General features: G+C 43.2%; 1 protein-coding gene across 7 annotated transcripts in view; it reads right to left on the reverse strand.

The window, feature by feature from the left end:
* Positions 1 to 5,526, reverse strand: part of NF1 (neurofibromin 1) — a 304,417-nt gene extending 298,891 nt beyond the window's left edge. For 3 of the 7 annotated variants that reach the window (XR_008997245.1, XM_057501131.1, XM_057501132.1), the window contains exon 1: positions 5,105 to 5,526. Coding sequence is in view for 6 of the 7 variants with exons in the window: in XM_057501131.1 (XP_057357114.1) it covers positions 5,105 to 5,164 (60 nt within the window). In the remaining variant the exon portion in view is untranslated. The remainder of the gene's footprint in view (positions 1 to 5,104) is intronic. The other 4 variants (XM_057501129.1, XM_057501130.1, XM_036906309.2 and 1 more) reach the window with 2 other exon arrangements.
* Between the last annotated feature and the right edge of the window lie 13,826 nt (positions 5,527 to 19,352).

Consider the following 19,352-nt stretch of genomic DNA (forward strand, 5'->3'; position numbering starts at 1 on the left):
ACAGTGACTGTAATGGGGTATGTGGGGGGAACTTGGTGATGGGGGGAGTCTAGTAAACATAATGTTCCTCATGTAATTGTAGATTAATGATACCAAAATAAAATTAAAGAAAAAAAAAGTAAGTGATAAATCCAAGATCACAACGGTATTTAATCAGATCTGAAACTTGATTCAAAAACAATGCTAGCTTTGTGGGAGGAAATATAAATATTTACAAGTTCCTCCTTAAAACTCTTTCTTTAAAAAAAAAATCTATTCCTAATTCAAATATTTCTTATATTATATACCTAGCCTATTATTAACACTGAAAAATTGGCTATTTACATTTAAAACAAAACCAAAATAACCTTTTAGCCAGTCTACCTTTCAACCAGGTATCACATAAAAGGCATTCTATCAATGACATATTGTATGCTGGTTAACTGTGCTGGGCACTGGGATGACTATATGAGAAATCTAACAGAAGCTTCTTGCTTTTCAGAAAGTTTACACACTATCTGGTAAGAAGATAAGAGAAAAGAAAACAATGCTAAGATATATTCAACCAACCCTCCTGTGGAGAGAAACCATGCACAGTCGTCTGTAGAATCCCAGGTGACAAGTACACCAGGAAGTGAGACTGCAGTGAGTTTAGTTTAAAAGAATTTCATGAGAAAAATGAAGTTTGAGCTGCACACTGAAGGATGGACAGGAATCAGAAAAGCACAAAGGAGGAATGAAAGCATTCAGGCAGGGGCCAGCATAAACAAAGGATGAGAAGCAGGAATAAGCATGATAACGAACAAAAGAGACGGAGCCATATGTTCCTGCCTGGAACATAGGTGCATAGTGAGGCATAATGAGAAATAATTTGGTGAATTAAGTGGGGTCAGCTCCCAACGACTGTTGTGACACAAGGAGATGCTGTTAAAATATAATCACTGAATATTTAAACTAGAAAGAGAACCTTAGTGATTTTCTAGTCAATTCTTTCTGGCAGGAGGAAATCTAGGACCCATAGAGATCTAATGACTAGTATAAGGACAGAGGAAGTAAGTCACACAACAAAACCCAGACCTCCCCTTTTTGGAACCCCAGGCCAGTGATGAGCAGCATGGTATAACAGAGAAAGCACATCTGTCTAAGGATCAATGAGAATATTGATATGTAAGGATCTGCAATCACACATACAAGATAAATCTTGGGAATTGAGGAGACTGGTTTCCAGAGGAAATGGGACACCATAGTGACATTACAGTTGAGCAAAAACCACTATGTTTTGCCACAGGAGTCACTTTCAAGAAAGCAGCAATCCAGAAGGAAAGCAGAGGCAGAAGCTAGTTTTCAGAGTTATAAAGGAAACGGATGGATAAACAGCAGAGGCAGCAGGTATCTGGCAACAAAAGGAAGAAAAACACTGATCCACAGACAGAAAGCTACAGACCAAGTAAACATTTAAGAGAAAAAGAAACCTAAAAGGTGAAGGTGAGAAAGAAGGAGCTCACACAGGAAAGACTAAATAGATGCTAGATACAGTGAGGGAGGGAGAAAGCCCAGAAAACTGAGGACCAGTTGGAAGAAATGTTTTTAAGAAGATGAGTTCCAGAATAAAGAATAAGCAATTTTTTCTCACTCACCACAAAATACCCCCACCAAAAGAATATTCATTTTCAACTACTTACAGGGCCTTATAAAAATGGCACACCAGGCTTTAAGAACAAAGCTAAGAGATTTTTTTTTTTAATTGAACAGCTCCAAAATCTTACAAATCTATCTGGCTAATTAATATGTGGCTTGCAACTTCAAAGACATTTGACAATCATTTTATACTGTGAGTTTTATACCACATATTCAAAGGATATGCAATTGGCATTCAATTTACAACTACCACTATGCTACTACTACAAATCAGTTTATTCTTTAATATGTTAGTTTTTCTTTTTATATACTGTTTTCACTTAACCAGATACAGAAAATATAACTGCTTAAATGAACATATTTACAATAAATCATTTGGGATACCTTTTTTTTTTTAAGCTTCAAATAACCAAGGTGTTCTGCTCCCTTTCAGAAACAAAGCCCTACTGAGACTTGGCGGGGTATGTAACAATGTTCTAATTTGTTAAGTAACCTGGCTAATGAGCCACAGTTTAAAACTGCATACCTAAAATTTGCTGATTTCAATTTAGAGACTTAACACCTTGAAGGCAGATGAAACAGCAGCTGAAGATAGAACAGATACGTTCAGTTTTCTGGCTGTCCACTTTGGAACTGCCATTTCCCTAATCAAAAAGGTAATTAGTTTTAAAATTGGTAAGAATTGTTCAATTTAGGCCAAAAAATATTAGGTATCGGTGCAACACCAGCAGGTTACAGAAATTTTACCCACTTGGAAACAAGGACTTGAGCTCAAAACATCAAGATGGAACATACACTTCTTTCAACTGGGTCTGCAGCACCAGGTTGCTAAGCAACACCCATCAAAGCACAATATATAATCAGCAATGGCTAGTAATGCATTTCTGCTTTAATCACCACAAATATTATAAGTCCAACTAAAACATCAATTCAATCATAAACAAAATTGCCATCTTTAGACCTGCTCTACAGCTCAACATACAGGTCTTAGCTATAATAAAAAGCAGCATCCTGACTCCCCCTGAACCATGTGAAACAAAGTACTGACAATATAACTAACATCTAAAACTTTTAGAAATAGTTGAAACACTTAGGACTCTGATACAAATATCTCTCATCACAAGCAGCGCTTCTTTTTTCCCCTCAATAAAAATGCAAACTCCTCTCTCCTAACTATACTTAATGGATTATTACAACAATTCCTATGGGATATTTATCGATAAGTGTATTCCTAATTGTCCAGCATTCAATACTTTTCATACTGAAGCTCTTGTATTAGGTCTGTGACATGACCTTGGAACATCATTTAGTCTCTGTGCACCTCAGTTTTCTTACTTTTCAACCTCAAAGTAACTTTAATTTGAATAATGCATTTATTACTTCTATAATAAATTAATGTATAAAAGTACCTTATGTTAAACATTGAAAACCCTTATACTTTGGCATCGCAAAGTCGATGGGCTTTTACCCTTTTAAGAGGAAAAATGTGAGGAATAATTTGTCCTATGTCTCTTTTTATATTAACATATAAAATGCTTCTGCTTAAAACTCTTATGTCCTTAATTTTTAACAGATGGTGCTAAGTTTGATTCCACAATATTCGTAACAAAGCAAACAACAAAGCCTGAGCTCTTTTAACACCGGGGATAAAAACAAGGAAACATTTACTTGCATTACTGGGCATATTATCAAAATCATTCCTCTTTTAAAATTTAGAAAATTCTTTTTCATATGGGGCAGATAAACCTAAATATCAACAGGTAAGAATGAAGGAATAAAGTTTAAAAATTAATTGGAAAAAATTTCATAATTAAAAAAATTTGGTAACAACAATTATGGTGTGAAGCCTTCAAATTCCTACATTCTGCTTCTGCTGTCCACAAGGTTCAGCTTTGGGATTCTTCTGTGTGTCTTTGAAATACTTTTTTTAAATTATTCCGAGAAAGTCTTTTCTATCAAGTATTAAATCTAATTATCTACCACTAATACAATCCAATACATGCAGTAACATTTTACTTCCTCAGATAGATTAGTAGATGGCTTAGATGCTTTTTCTGGACGTAGAAGAATGGGTGAAACAACTTTGTAGTTTCTTTTCAAATTCCTTCTCAATTCCTCTGCCTATTCCCAAATATCTTTCAGGTAGGTCAGAAACACTGTGAATCCTGTAAGGAAATGTTTATGGATCAAATAAAAGCAGATCCCTCCCCTGGCCCAGCTTATGAATATATCCAGTAAACAATGAAGGACTCAATCTTCAACAGTTCCCTCATCAGAGAAAGCTCTTGGTAAAAGCGCAACTGCCAAAAGCACCCTCTTTAAAGCATTCCCAACTACCTACTGCAACACAAAGTTAAGCTAATTCCCACTGACAAAGGGCTACGTGTACATTCATTCTGATTAGCCTCAGGATTTAGTGTGTGAAGCTCAGGGAATAAAAAAGGCACCTCCCCAAGCTACAAAACTTTCTTTTTTTTTCCATCCCAGATATTCTCAATGAAAGTTCTCTTGTCAACCAAGAGGTGAGAGTTAAAAACAACAAAACTAGCAGAATTATTGGCTCCAGGACCACATCCCAGCTGTCCCTGCTCTCTGTTGTCAGTGGCTCAGATGCAGTTTCCCACTTTCCTTTCAGCCTTCTCCCCTTATCCCCAAGAATTCTCACTCAAGAAGACAATATTTATATTCTCAGACCGCTGGCAAAATAAAGGGATGAACTGCAATTATCAAGGAAGGAAAAAAGGGGAAAATATTTCAGAAGCATAGAGAAACAAGAACCATGGTTTCCACTGCAAATGGCAATGTAAAAAGCCAGTCCTGTGTCATCAGGACAAAATCAGCATACGAGGGGCTGCCCGTGAGGGGCAACAAAAAGATGTGCAGTGTGTGCCCTTGGAGCTCTCCGAGCTGGCTAAGACGATGGAGCAGAAAGTAAGAAAACCTGTGCTTTCCCGGCTCTCTTGTACTCTTCCCCGTCCAAGAGAGGAAGCTGAAGAAACTGGGGGAGGGGCGGGATGTTATCGTATTAGGGGTATACTAGACGGGCCTTAGGGTTCCTTCAGTTACTCACCCCAGTTAGGAAGTCCACTGAGGGGAAGAGGAAACCCCTAAATGCTACCCACCTCCGTTCAAAAAAAAGGAAAAGTAAGGGGGATATGATTAAATCCAGATGGAGAGCCCCAGAACGCGCCCCCAGGTCACTCACTCCTATTAACAAGCGGAAGGGCTGGAATAATGGGGATGGAGGGTCGGAGGGGTGGTGAGGGAGAAGGCCCCACCCCCCGACTTTGGGTGGGAAGGGGAGCCCGAGCTACCAGCCGTCCCTCTCCTTCCCCGCACCTCCCCCCAGGCCACCCCGACTTATGCCCCCTTCCTGTCCTCCGGAGCCTGAGGCTGCCGCGGGGGAGGCGGCCGCTCCTTCTCCCCTCACCCGCCCCGTCCCCACCCCCACTCCGCTCCCACCTCCCGCCCGCCACGGGCCCGTTACCTGCTCATCGAAGCGGCTGACCACGGCCTGGACCCATTCCACCGGCCTGTGCGCAGCCATGTCCTCCCCGCGGCCGGGGGACGGCGGAGGGACTGGTCGGCCGGCGCCCGGGCCGGGAAGAGGGCGGGGAGCGGGGGCTGAGGTGAGGGAGGAGGCGAGGAGAGGGTCTGAGGAGTGCAGGCTCCGAACGTTCCCACGGGTGTGGGGATGAGGGGCCTGCGCCGAGCCGGGAGGGGGAGAGGGGAAGGGGGCGTTGGCAAGGAGGCTGGGGGGAGGGGGCCGGGGAGGGGGATCCGGGGAGGGGAGGGGGCCTCTTGGTCGTCCTCCCCACTAGCGCCGTCTCCCCACAGCCATCACAGCCCGAGACGCCGCCATGACACCCCACCGGAAGTGGGATCCTTTCCACGGCCCGGGGAGAGGGAGCGCGAGCGAGCTAGAGATTGAGAGCGCGGCTGGGAAAGGGGAGGCGGAGCGAGAAGGAAGGGGGACTCCGCGCATGCGCCCGCGCCGGCTGGTTTCATTAATGAAAAAGCAAGTTATCTTGGGGGTGACGTCACCTAACTCCTCCGGGCCCGGAGGCGCGCGTCCCTCGTCGCCGCTGGGCTCACTTAGGCTCTGGCTCTGGGTTCATCCGACGAGAGTCGAGCTGACCCGGGAGCATTCGCTCCCATCCCCACGGCCACATAAGGCCCCCGTCCCCCCAGGCCTCTGGATTTGGATTGCTCCCCGGATTGAAAGTTAGGGCGCCCTGGAGCTACCGTTTCTCCCGGCGCGCCGAACTCTGCCTCTGCTCTGGGGAGTTTGTACAGAGCCTCTCTCTGCCTTCAACTCTTAGACACAGCTTCAGGTGTCCAGGGCCTTTGTAGCTCCTTTGGACGGCTGAGAAAACAAAAATTAAGGCCAAAGAGAGATCCAGTGATTTTTTTTTTTTTAAGCGCTGTGCTAGACCCAAAGGCAGTCAACTTATTCAGACTCCGGAATCCCATTCCAGACTTCCTCTGCTGAACTGATAGGCGCCCAAGTTAAAACTTTTGTACAATCGATAGTAGATTTAAGTTTCACCGTCCTCAAAAATTCAAGGGTCTCGCATACACTTTTGACTCAACACACTCATCGTCCCATTTAAATCTTTCATCGAGGAGCCTTTCCAATTGGTATCATTACTCTCATCTAACTGATAAGGCTAGGTCACAGAAGTTCTAAGATTTGCCTGAAGTCGCAGATTTGGTAGGTGGCAGAGTCAGACCATGGCTCTCTTGAAACAAGTGTTCCCTTGCCCCTAATGGCAGAGTTGAAATGATTTCTGGTGAAATTGGTCACGAAATTGGTTTTACAGAAAGAGGTTACATCAAAACAATGGATGATCTATCTCCATTTGACATGACTTTTGCAATGGGTTGTCCTTACGTTTATCATTCTTAATGCACTTTACTTAGACTAATGTTAAAATGAGTTTACACATTCTAAGCACATACTCATTAACAGCCAGTTAGGCCACAAAAAAGGATATTAACTGGGTGACAAGGCAGAGCAAAACTAGAATTTTAGTTTACCCCCAAAAATCCACAATGTCAAAAACCCATGTACAGAGAGAGAGATCTGTGAGAGAAGTTTCCAATCTCTGCCAGCTGGTGAGTGTCCAAAATACGTATTAAATTAATTAATATTTCATCCCACTAGAATTGAGGACAGGGTCTGGGTAGTTCTCTAGTCCATTCTTTAAGGCTGCAACATGAATACGGCTAGTGTCTTGAAATGATGTTGGAAAAGATGGTGACAATATTGAAGAAAAAAAATGAATATTACCTGAATGTCCATTCTTCCCCCACTAGAACCCCTGAAAGAGCTCCCACCCATACCCCCAGAGAGTATCCCAATACCTCTATTTCCCCACTAGCCTTCCAGACCTTTCCTTTTCTCATACTTCCTCTGAAAGTTCCTAATTACTTTCTTGTTGCCATGCCTCCTTGCCTATTACCCTCATCTTCTTTGCTAGCCTGCATGCAACTGCCTAAACCCTCAGTACCCTTTCCTCCAGCAGCATTCCATTGCCGAGAGCCCTCCATATGTCTCTTTCCTCTTCTCTGGTTCTCCTGATTTCCCATTCCTCTTTAACTCTAAGGTATGACACGCAAACTTCAGGCCTTGGCCCTCTTCTCTCCTTGTTTTACTCAGGTTCCAGCTGGCATTAATTCATTAATTCATCCTAGTCTGCACTTCCTGTCCTGTTAAGCCCCCAACCTCCCACCCCAACTCTATGCCAAACCTCTAATTACACTTGGAGGTCTAGACTTCACTCCAGCTTCTTCAATTAAATTCATTAGTTTCCACCGAACCAATATTAAGTGCCCAAACCCCTATTATATATACCATGCACTGTGTTAGGCAGTGCTTAGTATAGGAGGTAATGCAAAGAAGGTAATGCACAGAGACTGGTGAACTAAGGAGCACATTCCCCCATTTAAATGGGCAACTGTCACTCAACTCCACTCAATTACTGCCATGGGGAAATGTTGACACAGTGTTGCTAGATCTTCTGGTTACTCAAGAGAAGCTGGAGATCTGAATTTACCTATAAACTCTTCCAATTTTTACATAGTGGCAGCCAATTCACATTTTTTAAAACACTGTACAGCCAAACAAAATACGTCTGCTATCTGAATTTAACTCGTGGAGCACCAGTTTGACTAGCTCTGGTCTAGAGGAAAGACATGGGCTTCAGAGTAGAGTAGAATTAGATGTGTGTCCTAACATCCCCCATTCTGCATTCTCCAACACAACAGGGGATTCAGGGAAACTACCAGTGTTTGGTATGGTTTTAAACACTTCTCACCCATTTGTCTTCTGTTTTGTGGTCACACAACAATCTCTGCCAACTTTTTCTTCAAGTGTCTTGTTCCAGTAGCATTCTCTCCACTCTGCCCACTCCCCCAGCATACCAAGAAGCTCTCAGCTCCTCAGTACTGAGGCGCCCATTTCCCCAGCTGCTGGGAGTGTTAGTGGCCAACAGCTCTCCACTGAATCCCTTTCTAGGCACTTCCCCCAACAAGAGAGCTCCCTCAAGCCAGATTGCATGAGCCCCAGGAGAACCTGCACAAATGACTGGTAAATGCAAGCCTCAGAGTGGGCCACCCTGAAGAGTTCTTCCTGTGCCAGAGCCCCCTTACTGGATCAGCTCCCAAGGGGTCAGGGGAGGCCTTCACTGTGACTGCATTTAGTTCCACTTCTCTTTCTGCTCAATCCTACTCCTTTTGCTCCTGCACAGTGTTGATCCCAAAGGTATTACCTAATAAACTTCATGCTTGCAAATCTCCATCTCAGACTTGGTTTTCCAGAAAATCTGAACTAAGCCAATTAGTCCCATGAGTGTGGTCTGATCCAGTGGAGCTGAATCATCCCCTGGCCAGCTGACAGTGAGGCCCCCAGGTAAAGCCCCGATAGGTCCTGGCATGCTGTAGCTGTACACAGTTACAACTGTCAGCAGTGGTGATGACATGGGACAGATGGGAGGTAATACTGGTACAAGAATGCACTGGTAGATGCAATCTACCAGGCATTTTGAAAATATGGGGGAAATAACAATTTAAGAACCTTGGGATTGTGCATCTTTTGATGAAGTAATATATGCTCTGGAGAAAAACAATGAAAATTTGAGGGTGATTCACCACCAATTAGAGGCTAAGGATGAAGTGGAGTGCCTCCTTAGTAGCATATAAATGGAGAGGGGAACTCAAATAGCTGAGGATCAGATCCAGGACTTAATTATAAGAGTAGTAGAACTGCAAAAAGGTTGAATTCTCAGCTCTGGCAAGTCTTTTATGCCAAGGTAAGAGCCATGGTTGGGAAGAAGTGGGATCCTGACACTTTGGACACCTTGGGGTACCTGGATCAATGCACTTGAAAAGCTTGAAACCCCACATCACCCTAGACAGTCTGGATTTGTAGAAGTGCCCCACCTCCCTTGCTTGAAAGTATCTACCTTACAAGGCAACACACACCCTCAGAATCAATCAGCATCTTTCCTTCTATCAGACTAGTAACTAAATAACCTGAAGAAATGCTAAACCTGACAAAGGAGGAGAGGCACTATATCCTAAAGGAGCTAAAGGACCTAGCTAATGTGCATATACCTACCTGCCAAAGTGGGAGCATATGTACAGGACTCGGTTGCCAAGGTGCCGAATTGGAGAGAGAGGGACTAGGAGAGCATAACAGTAGACAAAGTGGAGTTTATTGGTATGAGATGTTCCTGTACTACAGTATTTACATCCTGGCAAGGACCCCAGGAGATAGTGCTAACCACTAGGATGCTAGGATGGCTGCAGGAAGCTTGGAGAAAGCAATAGCTCACACTAGGTAAAATAGGCCAGAGCCATCAAGACAGACATTAGAAAAAGGGAGTAAAAGACTCAGAGAAGTGTGGGTGCTAGAGTGGCTACACTATGGACATCCCACCAGCTGACTGTGTTCTGCCATTTATGACAGCACTAAGGAATGCACCAGTAAAGGGACATCACCATCACTGAGAAGCTCAGTGGCAGCTCCCTTCTGTAGCCCAGGGCTGATAGCAGACAGTATTGTTACAGAGCTAGGCTCCCTGATAGCAATAGGCCTGATAGGATCTTGAAGAAACAGAGAGCAGAAGCAAGATTAAGCATTGTTATGAGTGGCAAGATTAGAGTGACAACATAGGGGACTTGACCCACAGAGAGCTAAGGAGATAGTTAATAGAACACTGTGTACCTTGAAGAAACTGACATGGGCAGCCAACAGGGTTCAATGCGTGCACCTTTTAAAACTCAAGGAGGGATGAGAGGAGGCTGAGGGAACCTATCCCAGTAAAAAGCCGCAGTCCTTTGCCTGGTATCTGGACCTTAGCCAATTTTCAGCCCCAGAACCTAATGACGAAAGGAGACTGTGTTCCTGGTGAGTATATATGATAACAAGTCCTCTGGTCCTTCCTGAATGTATGATTAGAATCATACATTTATATCAATGTATGATAGACATACTTGGTAGTTGGCAGAAGCCCCATATTAGTTCCTTGGCCCGTGGAGTAAGTGTTGTCATAGTGGAGAAGGCCAAGTGGAAGCTTCTGAAACTGCCCACCCCCTACCAACCTAGCCAAGATTCTACATTTTAAAAAACTTTTATCCCCTAGAAGCATGGAAGATAATCAAGTTCATGTACAGAGTGGCCACTGTGGCAGGTATGGGGACTATGTATGGGCCCATGCTTTGGGGCTGCTACTCAACAAAGCTGATTTAGCTGCAGATGCCACCAGGTGCCCAACCTGCCAGCAACAGAAACCAAAACTAAGTCCCTAATATGACACCATCCCTCCAGTAAACCAACCAGCCCATTGATGGAAAATGGACTTCTTCCACCCTTGGAAGGAGCAATCATTCATCTTGACTGGAATAGACACACATTCTGGGTATGCATTTGCTTGCCCACAGTGCTTTTTGTTTGTTTGTTTTTGTTTTTTAGCCAGCACCACTGACTAAAGGCCTACAGAAAGTGTGGCCCACAAACATAGGATCCTATATAACATAGCATAAGACTAAAGTAACTTTCACAGCAGAAGAGTTATACACAGCATTCAGTACATGACTGTGATAGCTATTGGTCCTGCAGCATACCACACTAACCAGAAACTCCTGGCCCAGTAGGATGATGGCATGGCTATTTGAAGGTACAACTGAGGCCAGCTTAGAAATGACACACTGAGAGGATGGAGTACCATCTACCAGGATGAAGAATACACCCTACCCAATGACAATTATGTACTGCTATGTTCCCAGTGGCAGAATTCATGGATCTGGGAGCTGAGGGGGTAGAAGGAGTGACCCTGCTTAACATCATCTCCAGTGATCTTCTTGAGGAATTTGTGCTTCCCATCGCCACAACTCTGAGCTCTGCAGGTCTAGAGATCCTGGTTCCCAAAGGGGTATATTTCCATCAGGGAACACAGCAATAGTCCCATTAAACATTAAGCTGTGGCTACCTCCCAGTGACTTTGGGCTGCTTGAACCAAGACACCAGCAGGCAAGGAACAGAGTCACTACCTCCACAGGGATAATTGACACTGTTCATCAGGAAGAGATAGACCTGCTATTGCACAATAGGAGGCAGAGAAGTTAATGTTTGATGATCCACTGGGGCATCTCTTGTTACTCCCTTGTTCGGGTATGATGGTAAATGAACAAGTGCAGCAGCCACACCTGAAAAGGGTGTGGTGACTAGGGACTTAGACTCTGCCAGGGATGCGGATCTGGGACATCTTGCCATGACAGCCACTGAGAGTAGCTGAGATTGTTTAAGATCAGAAGAATCTAGAAAGGATAGAGAAGGGGGATGATTAATTAAAGTCTGAAGACCAATGATGGTGACACTAGTGGGGGCTATAATTCATCCTACTAACCTTACTCTTGTAAGTTTCCCCAGGAAAAGAGACCAACAAAAATCTTGTGGGATCTAACTATTTCCAGAACTTATTATATGAAGAAAATGACCTGAGCAGTATCAGGGTTAGACAATAGTGGATGCCATGGTGTCTACTTCAGGATGGAAGCCCTTATTCCCCACCCCCACCTCTGCTGCTGGAAGTATTAGTAGCTGAAGGGTGACTTAGACCCTCTCCAGGAACTGCCATCAGTTGAAGAGAACCACTTTGCTCAAGGTCATACCTGTGTCCCACAAGAACCTACCTGCAGTCTAGGAAACCCCACTTATGCAGGGGTCTAAAGGCCTGGCCCCTTTGCCTCAAGGGAGAACTACTCTGAAGGGCCTTCCCAGCTCCAAATATCCTTATGGGATTGGCTGAAGCCTTTGTTGCAGCTATGTCTTAGTTTAACTTCTCCTGCCAGTGCTGCTTCCTTGATCCCCAACAGGTATTAATCCTGAAGGCACTTCGCAATGAACTTCCTGTCTCCGTGTCTCCATCTCAGAGTTAGTTTCCACCTAAGACATCTGGATTGTAATGACAGCACTACCTCTCACTAGCTATGAAGCCTTGGGAAATTAGTTCACCGCACTAAGCCTCACTTTCCACATCTGTAAGTGGGACAATAGTAAAGTACCTCTTCATAGCTGTCATGAGACTTAAGTGAAATAATACTTACAAGGGGCATGGCACAGTGCCTGGCATCTAGTAGGTGTTCCCAGTTGGGGAGAGAAATACCAGTAAAACTGGAATAGGAAAGATTCCGCTTGACTCCTGAAAGGAGAAGGAGAATAGCAGTAGAAAGGACGAGGAGAATCTGCTGTGCACACGTGTGTTAGAGGGGGTTCAGGGAGCATTTAGGTGAAGAGAAATACAGCACACTGCCAATTGGCTAGCATCACTCTTTCCTTCCTGATTTTGTTCTAAGGAAACAATATGCCCATTAAAAAATAAATAAACAAACAAAAGTCCTTACCTTTCCAGACTCTCTTTCTGCTAAAGAGCCAACTGACCCAATTCTGCCAATGAGATATAAGCGAAACTCTACTGGGTGGAGTTTCCAAAACACTATTGTTTTCCTGATTAAAAAAAAAAGACTCAGCTGGCATGCATGAAGCTTTTGTCATTTGCTTTCATTTTTCTCCTTTTTCATGCTGAGAGTACAGATTCAAAGCCTGGAGATGAAGCAGCCACTTTGCAGAAGATGGTAACTAAGGAAGCCTGTGTCCCTGACACTTCCTCAAGCAGTGTTACTGGCCCTGGAGTTCTGGTTACATAAGGAAGATGAAACCTCCATTTTGTAACATATGTATGGACAGGTTTTAGTTACATGCAGCTGAATGTAAACCTAACTGATACCAGTGGGTAGTAAGAATTGGAAAGAGACAGGGCATAAGCAGCTACTGAATGGAGACCTAGAGGAATAGCAAGAGGTGACTTTCAGGGGTGTTACTGTGCATTGTAAATTGACCAATGTACATAGGAATTACCTTTGTTTTTGGTTGCTAGGTTCTTATGCTGAATGCACTGCCACCCCAAAACTGGGCTTCGTGAGGTCTAGGACTTATTTGGGTTATTTATCATTAAATAAATATGTCATCATAAGTAGCAGTAGTACCCTTAGAACTATTATAACAAAGCACTGTAATAGGAACATTGCAGGGGGGGCCTCTAAGAGAAATGAGAGAAATGGACTCTACAATGCCTTCACTCTTTTTATCTGAGCCTGAAATTATTTTTCTTCTTTCTATCCTTTAAAGCCCACGTTAGCCAGACAAAGACCAATGCTATATGGTATCACTTATACATGGAATCTAAAATAAAAAAGTTGAACTCCTAGAAACAGATTTAAATTGCTCAAAAAGTACAAACTCTTAGTTTTAAGATGAATGAGTTCTGAAGATCTAAGTTACAGCATGGTGACTATAATTAATAATACTGTATTATACACTTGGAATTTACCAAGAGAGTAGATCTTAAGTGCTCTCACCAAAATAAATAATAAATAGATAGGTAATTGTGATTATGGTAATCATTTCACAGTGTATATGTGTATCAAATCATCCCATTGTATACTTTAAATATATTGCAATTTAATTTGTTAATTAAACCTCAATGAAGCTGGGGCAGGGGGAGGAAGCCTGCATTGTCCTTCCACAGCTGCACTTGCCCTGGCCAAACCAATCCTCACACCCAGACCTTTAAAGCACTCATAGTCATCTTATCTTCCTCTCACATGTGCTAGGCCTCTAGCTCCTAGCAATACCAGCCACAGGAGAATCGTAATAAATTTATTTTGTATGACTAATCAAAGTGGAACAGCTAGAAACAATTAATTACTGGCTCATGTTACCAACTGCCAAGATAACAAAAGCTGCTATGAAGATTCATCCTATGTGAGTATTCTGGTCTAGTCAGTAAGGTGAGTTATAAACAGCTAAGAAAGAAATGTTTTTCCTTCAGTCTTTGATGATATAGGTAGTCCCTCAAACTTTAGTTTCAAACTTATAGTCAATTGATTGGTAACAAGGAATCCAGGACAACTCAATGAGAAAGAATAGTCCTTTCACCAAATGGTGGTGGGACAACTGGATGTCCATATGCAAATGGACCCCTATCTCACACCATATACAAAAATTAACTCAAAATGGATCAAAGATCCAAATGTAAGAGCTAAAGCTCTATAACTCCTAGAGTAAAACAAAAGAGTAAATCTCCATGACTTTGGACTAGGCAATGGTTTCTTAGATGTGATACTAAAGGAAGGCACTGAAGGGAAAAAAATAGATTAATTGGACTTCATTAAAAAAAAACTTTTGTGCTTCAAAGGATTCCATCAAGAAAGTGAAAAAACTACTCAAAGAATGAGAAAATACTTGCAAATCATGTCTGATAAGGGATTTGTATCTAGATTATACAAAGAACCCTCACAATTCAAGAATAGCAAAACAAACCAACCAATAAAAAACAGGCAAAGGATATGAATAGATGCTTCTCCAAAGAAGATACACCAAGGGCCAATATGCACTAGAAAAGATGCCCACCATCTTTCAAGCCATCAGAGAAATGGAAATCATAACTACAATGAAGTATCACTTCATAGCTATAAGATGGCTGTCATGCAAAAGACAAGTAAAAATGTTGCCAAAGATGTGGAGAAATTGAAACTCTTATACACTCCTGGTGGAAATGCAAAGTAGTGCAGTCATTTTGGAAGACATTATGGCAGTTCTTCAATGGATTAAACATGGAGCTATCATCTGACCCAGCAATTCCACCCCTAGGTATGTATCCAAGAGAAATGAAAATAACATGTGCACACAGATTTGTGCATAAATATTTATAGCACATTTATTCACAATAACCAAAAAGTAGAAACAACTCAAAGATCCATGAACTGATGAATGGAATAACAGTATGGTATAACCATACAACAGAATATTATTTAATCATAAAAAGGAATGAAGTACTGAAACCTGCTATGACACAGCTGAGCCTTGAAAACATGCTAAGTGAAAGCAGCCTCCAAATATGACATATTGTTTAGATGAAGTGTCCATAAAAGGCAAATGTGGAGAGATATGAAGTGAATTAGTGGTTGCTTCAGGATGAGCAGTTAGGGAGAAATGAGGAATGACTGCTGATGGGTGTGAGGTTTCATTTTGAGGTGATAAAAATATTCTAAACTCTATTGTGGTGATAGAGGCACAACTCTGTGAATACACTAAAAACCATTGAACTGTAAACTTTAAGCAGGTAAATTGAACCAGATGTGAATTATATCTCAACAAAGCTGTCAATTTTTTTTTAAGTAACTCTCCATTGTTCTGGCAGGCAATATGAGAAAGGGACAAATCCCACTGTAGATTACAATGGGAACTAGGGACATCAATGGAAAGGGGAAGCACCTTGTTAATGAAGTTTTCTCCTTAATTAAGGACTACTCAGGAGATACTCTTGCACCTCATCTAATAAGTTCTGAAGTTACTGACACAACCACATCTGCTGTAGCTCACGTTGGAGGGAATAGCAAAAGGTATCTGAATACAGATGTCCCACACTGTGGGACAACAGCAGGGCTGGCGAGTCAGAGGCCCTCTCCCAACTCCTCCCACCCCTACCTGGTCTGCAGGATGTGTGTGTCCAAGCATGGCTGACCTCAGGAATCGTCTGGAGAGAGAAGGGGGATGGAGTAGATCCTTCCCAGTGGTTTTCAGTGAAGTGAAAAGGTCTCCCAAGAGTCTTGTAGAAGATGCTTGAGAAATGGGACACTCAGGGCTGGGCCTCAGGAGAATCCTCCACCCCCACCCTGTGAAGGCCGAACCCTCTGCTATTTTTCCCTTGTGGTTCTGGGAGATCAAATTCCCCAGGAGCTTTCACCTGTTCTCTGCTAAATGTCAGTACCCTTTCCAATTGTTCCAACATACCAGTAAAGAGACTTGTTTCTGTCTGCACTGTCCCTTTACCGGTATGTGTTGGTTGTGGCGAAGGGGAAGGAGACATGCCCCCTCTCCAGCTCCAGAAGAAAAGACTAGACTTTTCTATTAACACCTGCAACACGCCTCGAATTGGAGTTAGTGGACCACGGAGAAAACCGTGGTCCTCAGCAGAGCTGGGAGCAGTGGGAAACAAGCTTGTGCTGGACGGTGGACATCTCAAGATATGTAAGGCCAAGCTTTCCATTTATTCCTATGTGCTAGAAGAAGCTGACCACTGGAAGGTTTACTTTATATCTCTATTTTACATTTACAAAAAAATGTAAAACATGTCTACAGAGCAGCCAGAAGGCCAGGTTGGCTGGAGTAAAGGCCTACTCTAAGAGAGCAAGAGAAACAGAGCTATGCATAGGACCTGTCTGGTCAAAGCACCAGAGGCCTGGCTGAGAAATTGGAACTCAACTGCCCCAATGTACAATGAATGATTGTTATCCAAGTACAAAGCCACTATGTCCTTAACCTTGTATCTCAGAAAAGAATACACTTTTTATCATCTGTAGAAGCCTAAGACAAGCTTCATCTTTGGCATTAGAAGGCACCTGACAGTTTACCTAAACAGAAGTAAGTGTGCTAGAAGGATACCGGTGGTCACAGAATGGGTGGGGAGACTGTGTGACCAACCCCAGGAAATAGGCAGAACCAATGGAGATGAGTCAGCAGGAAACCCAGCCAAAGACATGACACAAGAACATCACTCATGCCCACAGCCGCTAGCCAGTCCGCTCCACAGGCACTGCTGTGGTGCTTCCAAGGGTTCCTGCGTCTCTGCACTGTCACTCCCTCCATAACATGCCGGAGCATCCCACTGGCTGGGCCAGGGGGCAGGACACGGGACGTCTGGCCCCTCTTAGCTTCCTTAGGCAGGGGCCCTTTCCAACAAGAACTTCTGAAAGTGGAATTCCCATTAAATAGGGCTGAGATTCCAGTGCTGCACAGGAAAAACAAACACCAAGTGTTCACAGTTTGGGAACAGCTAAAGAGGGGACTAATTTTTCTATCTTCTTCCAGTTGTAATTCAGAGACATGACAGGTGTTTGTTTAAAGGGCATATTTAAGATCCAGACTATTCAATTAGTCTTATACAGTACTTTGGGGAGCAGTATAGGAGAGCGGGTTAAGTATGGCTTGAACTCAGACCAGACCTGGGTTTGAAGGCCAAGTCTGCTGTTTCCTACCTGTGGGCCTGGGGGCAAGCAAATTAGTCTCTCTGAGCCTGTGCTCATCTGTAAAATGGGGTCAGTATAGTATCTGCCTCCCAGCTTTTGGACTTTGAGGTTTAAGTGAGACAGTGCCTGTGAAGATCTTATGAGTGCTTGGCACTTGGGAAACACTCAGTAAGTATCAGCTGTTAATGATCATTGAGTGACCTGACATAAGGTATGAGAAATTAACATGGTCAGTAGGGCCACACATCATGGGGGCTTTGGCCTCACTTTAAGTCCAAGCAGTTAAAGCCACACAAAAGTAGAGGGATATCCAGATGCCCACAGATATATACTCATATTTCCCCTCAATTCCTCTTATTGTTTAAGGGCATGGGCTTTGGTAGTAGAGATTTCAATTTGAATCTAAGCCTGACAGATAATTGCCGGTCACCTCAAGTGAGTTACTTAACTTTCCCTAGCCTTCCATTTTTTAATTGCAAAATGGGAATAGAGAGATCTACTCCACAGCAGTGCCGTGAAAAGTAATTATTTAAGGTGCTTAGCACAGTGCCTGGTAGGTGAGAAGAGTCCTCCTTATTATTCACTGGTCCTCATGGGCCAGGAGAGAAATAACACCTCCCAAGAAGATTCACTTCCTTCCATAACACTCACCACATGTAAGTTTTTCTCTTTGATGTTTTTTAAGTCATCTGGCAGTGATTCTTTGGGCTACTACAAGAAATTTTGTTAGTCATCTTTCCCCACCCCACCCCACCCCCCAGTTTTACTGAGATATAATTGATGTACAGTTTTATATATGCTTAAGGTATACTGTATAATGACATACATATAATGTAAAGCAAAGGCCACAATAGGTTTAATTAATGTCCTTCTCTCATACAGTTACAAAAAAAATTTTTTCCCTTGTGATGAGAATTTTTAGATTTTTAAAAATCTTATTGATGGTAAGAAGTCACACGTGGAAAATGCTAGTGTTTTTAAATAGCTAGCACAGATCACTGCCAGCATGCCCAACCAAGGGTAAAAGCAGGTCATTTCTCAAAGTATGTGCCTGTGGATAAAATGAGAGTTCCTGTGGCCAGGATTCTCACCTGGCCATGGTTGACTAGCTCACTGCACATCTGTGGGCAATACAGGGCTGTTGACTCTATAAAAAGAGCCCCGCCCAGTGCTCTGGGCACGACACAGTGGCAGGGCTGCAAGGCTGCAGGAGAGCTGAGCAGGGGCTGGAGTGGTGGCAGCACCGAGGACAGAGGCCTGGAGGCCGGCTGTGTGGGACGGCTCTGTGGACAGAGGGGCCCAGAGGCAGAGACCGGCTTGCTGCATGCAGTCTTGCTCTGAGTGAATGGGATTCTAGTGACTGACCTGCCACCTGGGATTAAGTTGGGTATAACCCTTTCACCCCAAGAACGTTTTGCTGTCATTTCTTTGGTCACATTGAATCCATACTGAACTTGCCCGGGGCTGAAACCCATTGGCAAGGCAGTGCCGATGAACTTTCATGAAAAGAGATGCTCCTCAGGCAAGGGTGCTGCAGTCACCTAAGTTTGGTAAACATGACTCCATTGAAGGAATTGCAAGGTACATCAGTTTATTAGAGGTTCTTATCTGAACTTATCAGAAGAGGTGCTATAAACGACCACCACCAAAAAAGGAGAAAAAGAACCAGTGTAACAAGATCATTCTAACAGCATGAAGGGACAAAACCCTTCATCATGAAACACTAATAACACACTTCGCTAGATGCTGAGATAGCCACTGTTAAAGAAAATGGCTCGCTTTTGCTCCCTGTATAGCAGACCTTTACTCCCATAGAGTCCCAAAGTGGTAAGGACAAGTGTGAACGATCCCCATGTATTTCCGAGCAAAGCAAAATTCTCATAGGTATGGTAACTATATTTTAGAACTAAAAATTGGGACTATTTTAAAGTAGTGGTAGCTTATTAAATTCAGGGCAAGATTTTCTGCACAACCCTAGGCACATAGGAGGGGTTCGATCATTGAACTGAGGTTAATTTCTTAGGAAGGTCAGTCTCCAAGTTTATTTTAACCCCTTCATTTTACTTGCCTGTCTCACATGGACACTCTAAGTCTATAGGGGATGAAAGTTTGTATAGTTAACTTACTAAATAATCAAATGC

The sequence above is a fragment of the Manis pentadactyla genome, chromosome 4 (genome assembly GCF_030020395.1).
Source record: "Manis pentadactyla isolate mManPen7 chromosome 4, mManPen7.hap1, whole genome shotgun sequence".
Classification (NCBI taxonomy): Eukaryota; Metazoa; Chordata; class Mammalia; order Pholidota; family Manidae; genus Manis; species Manis pentadactyla.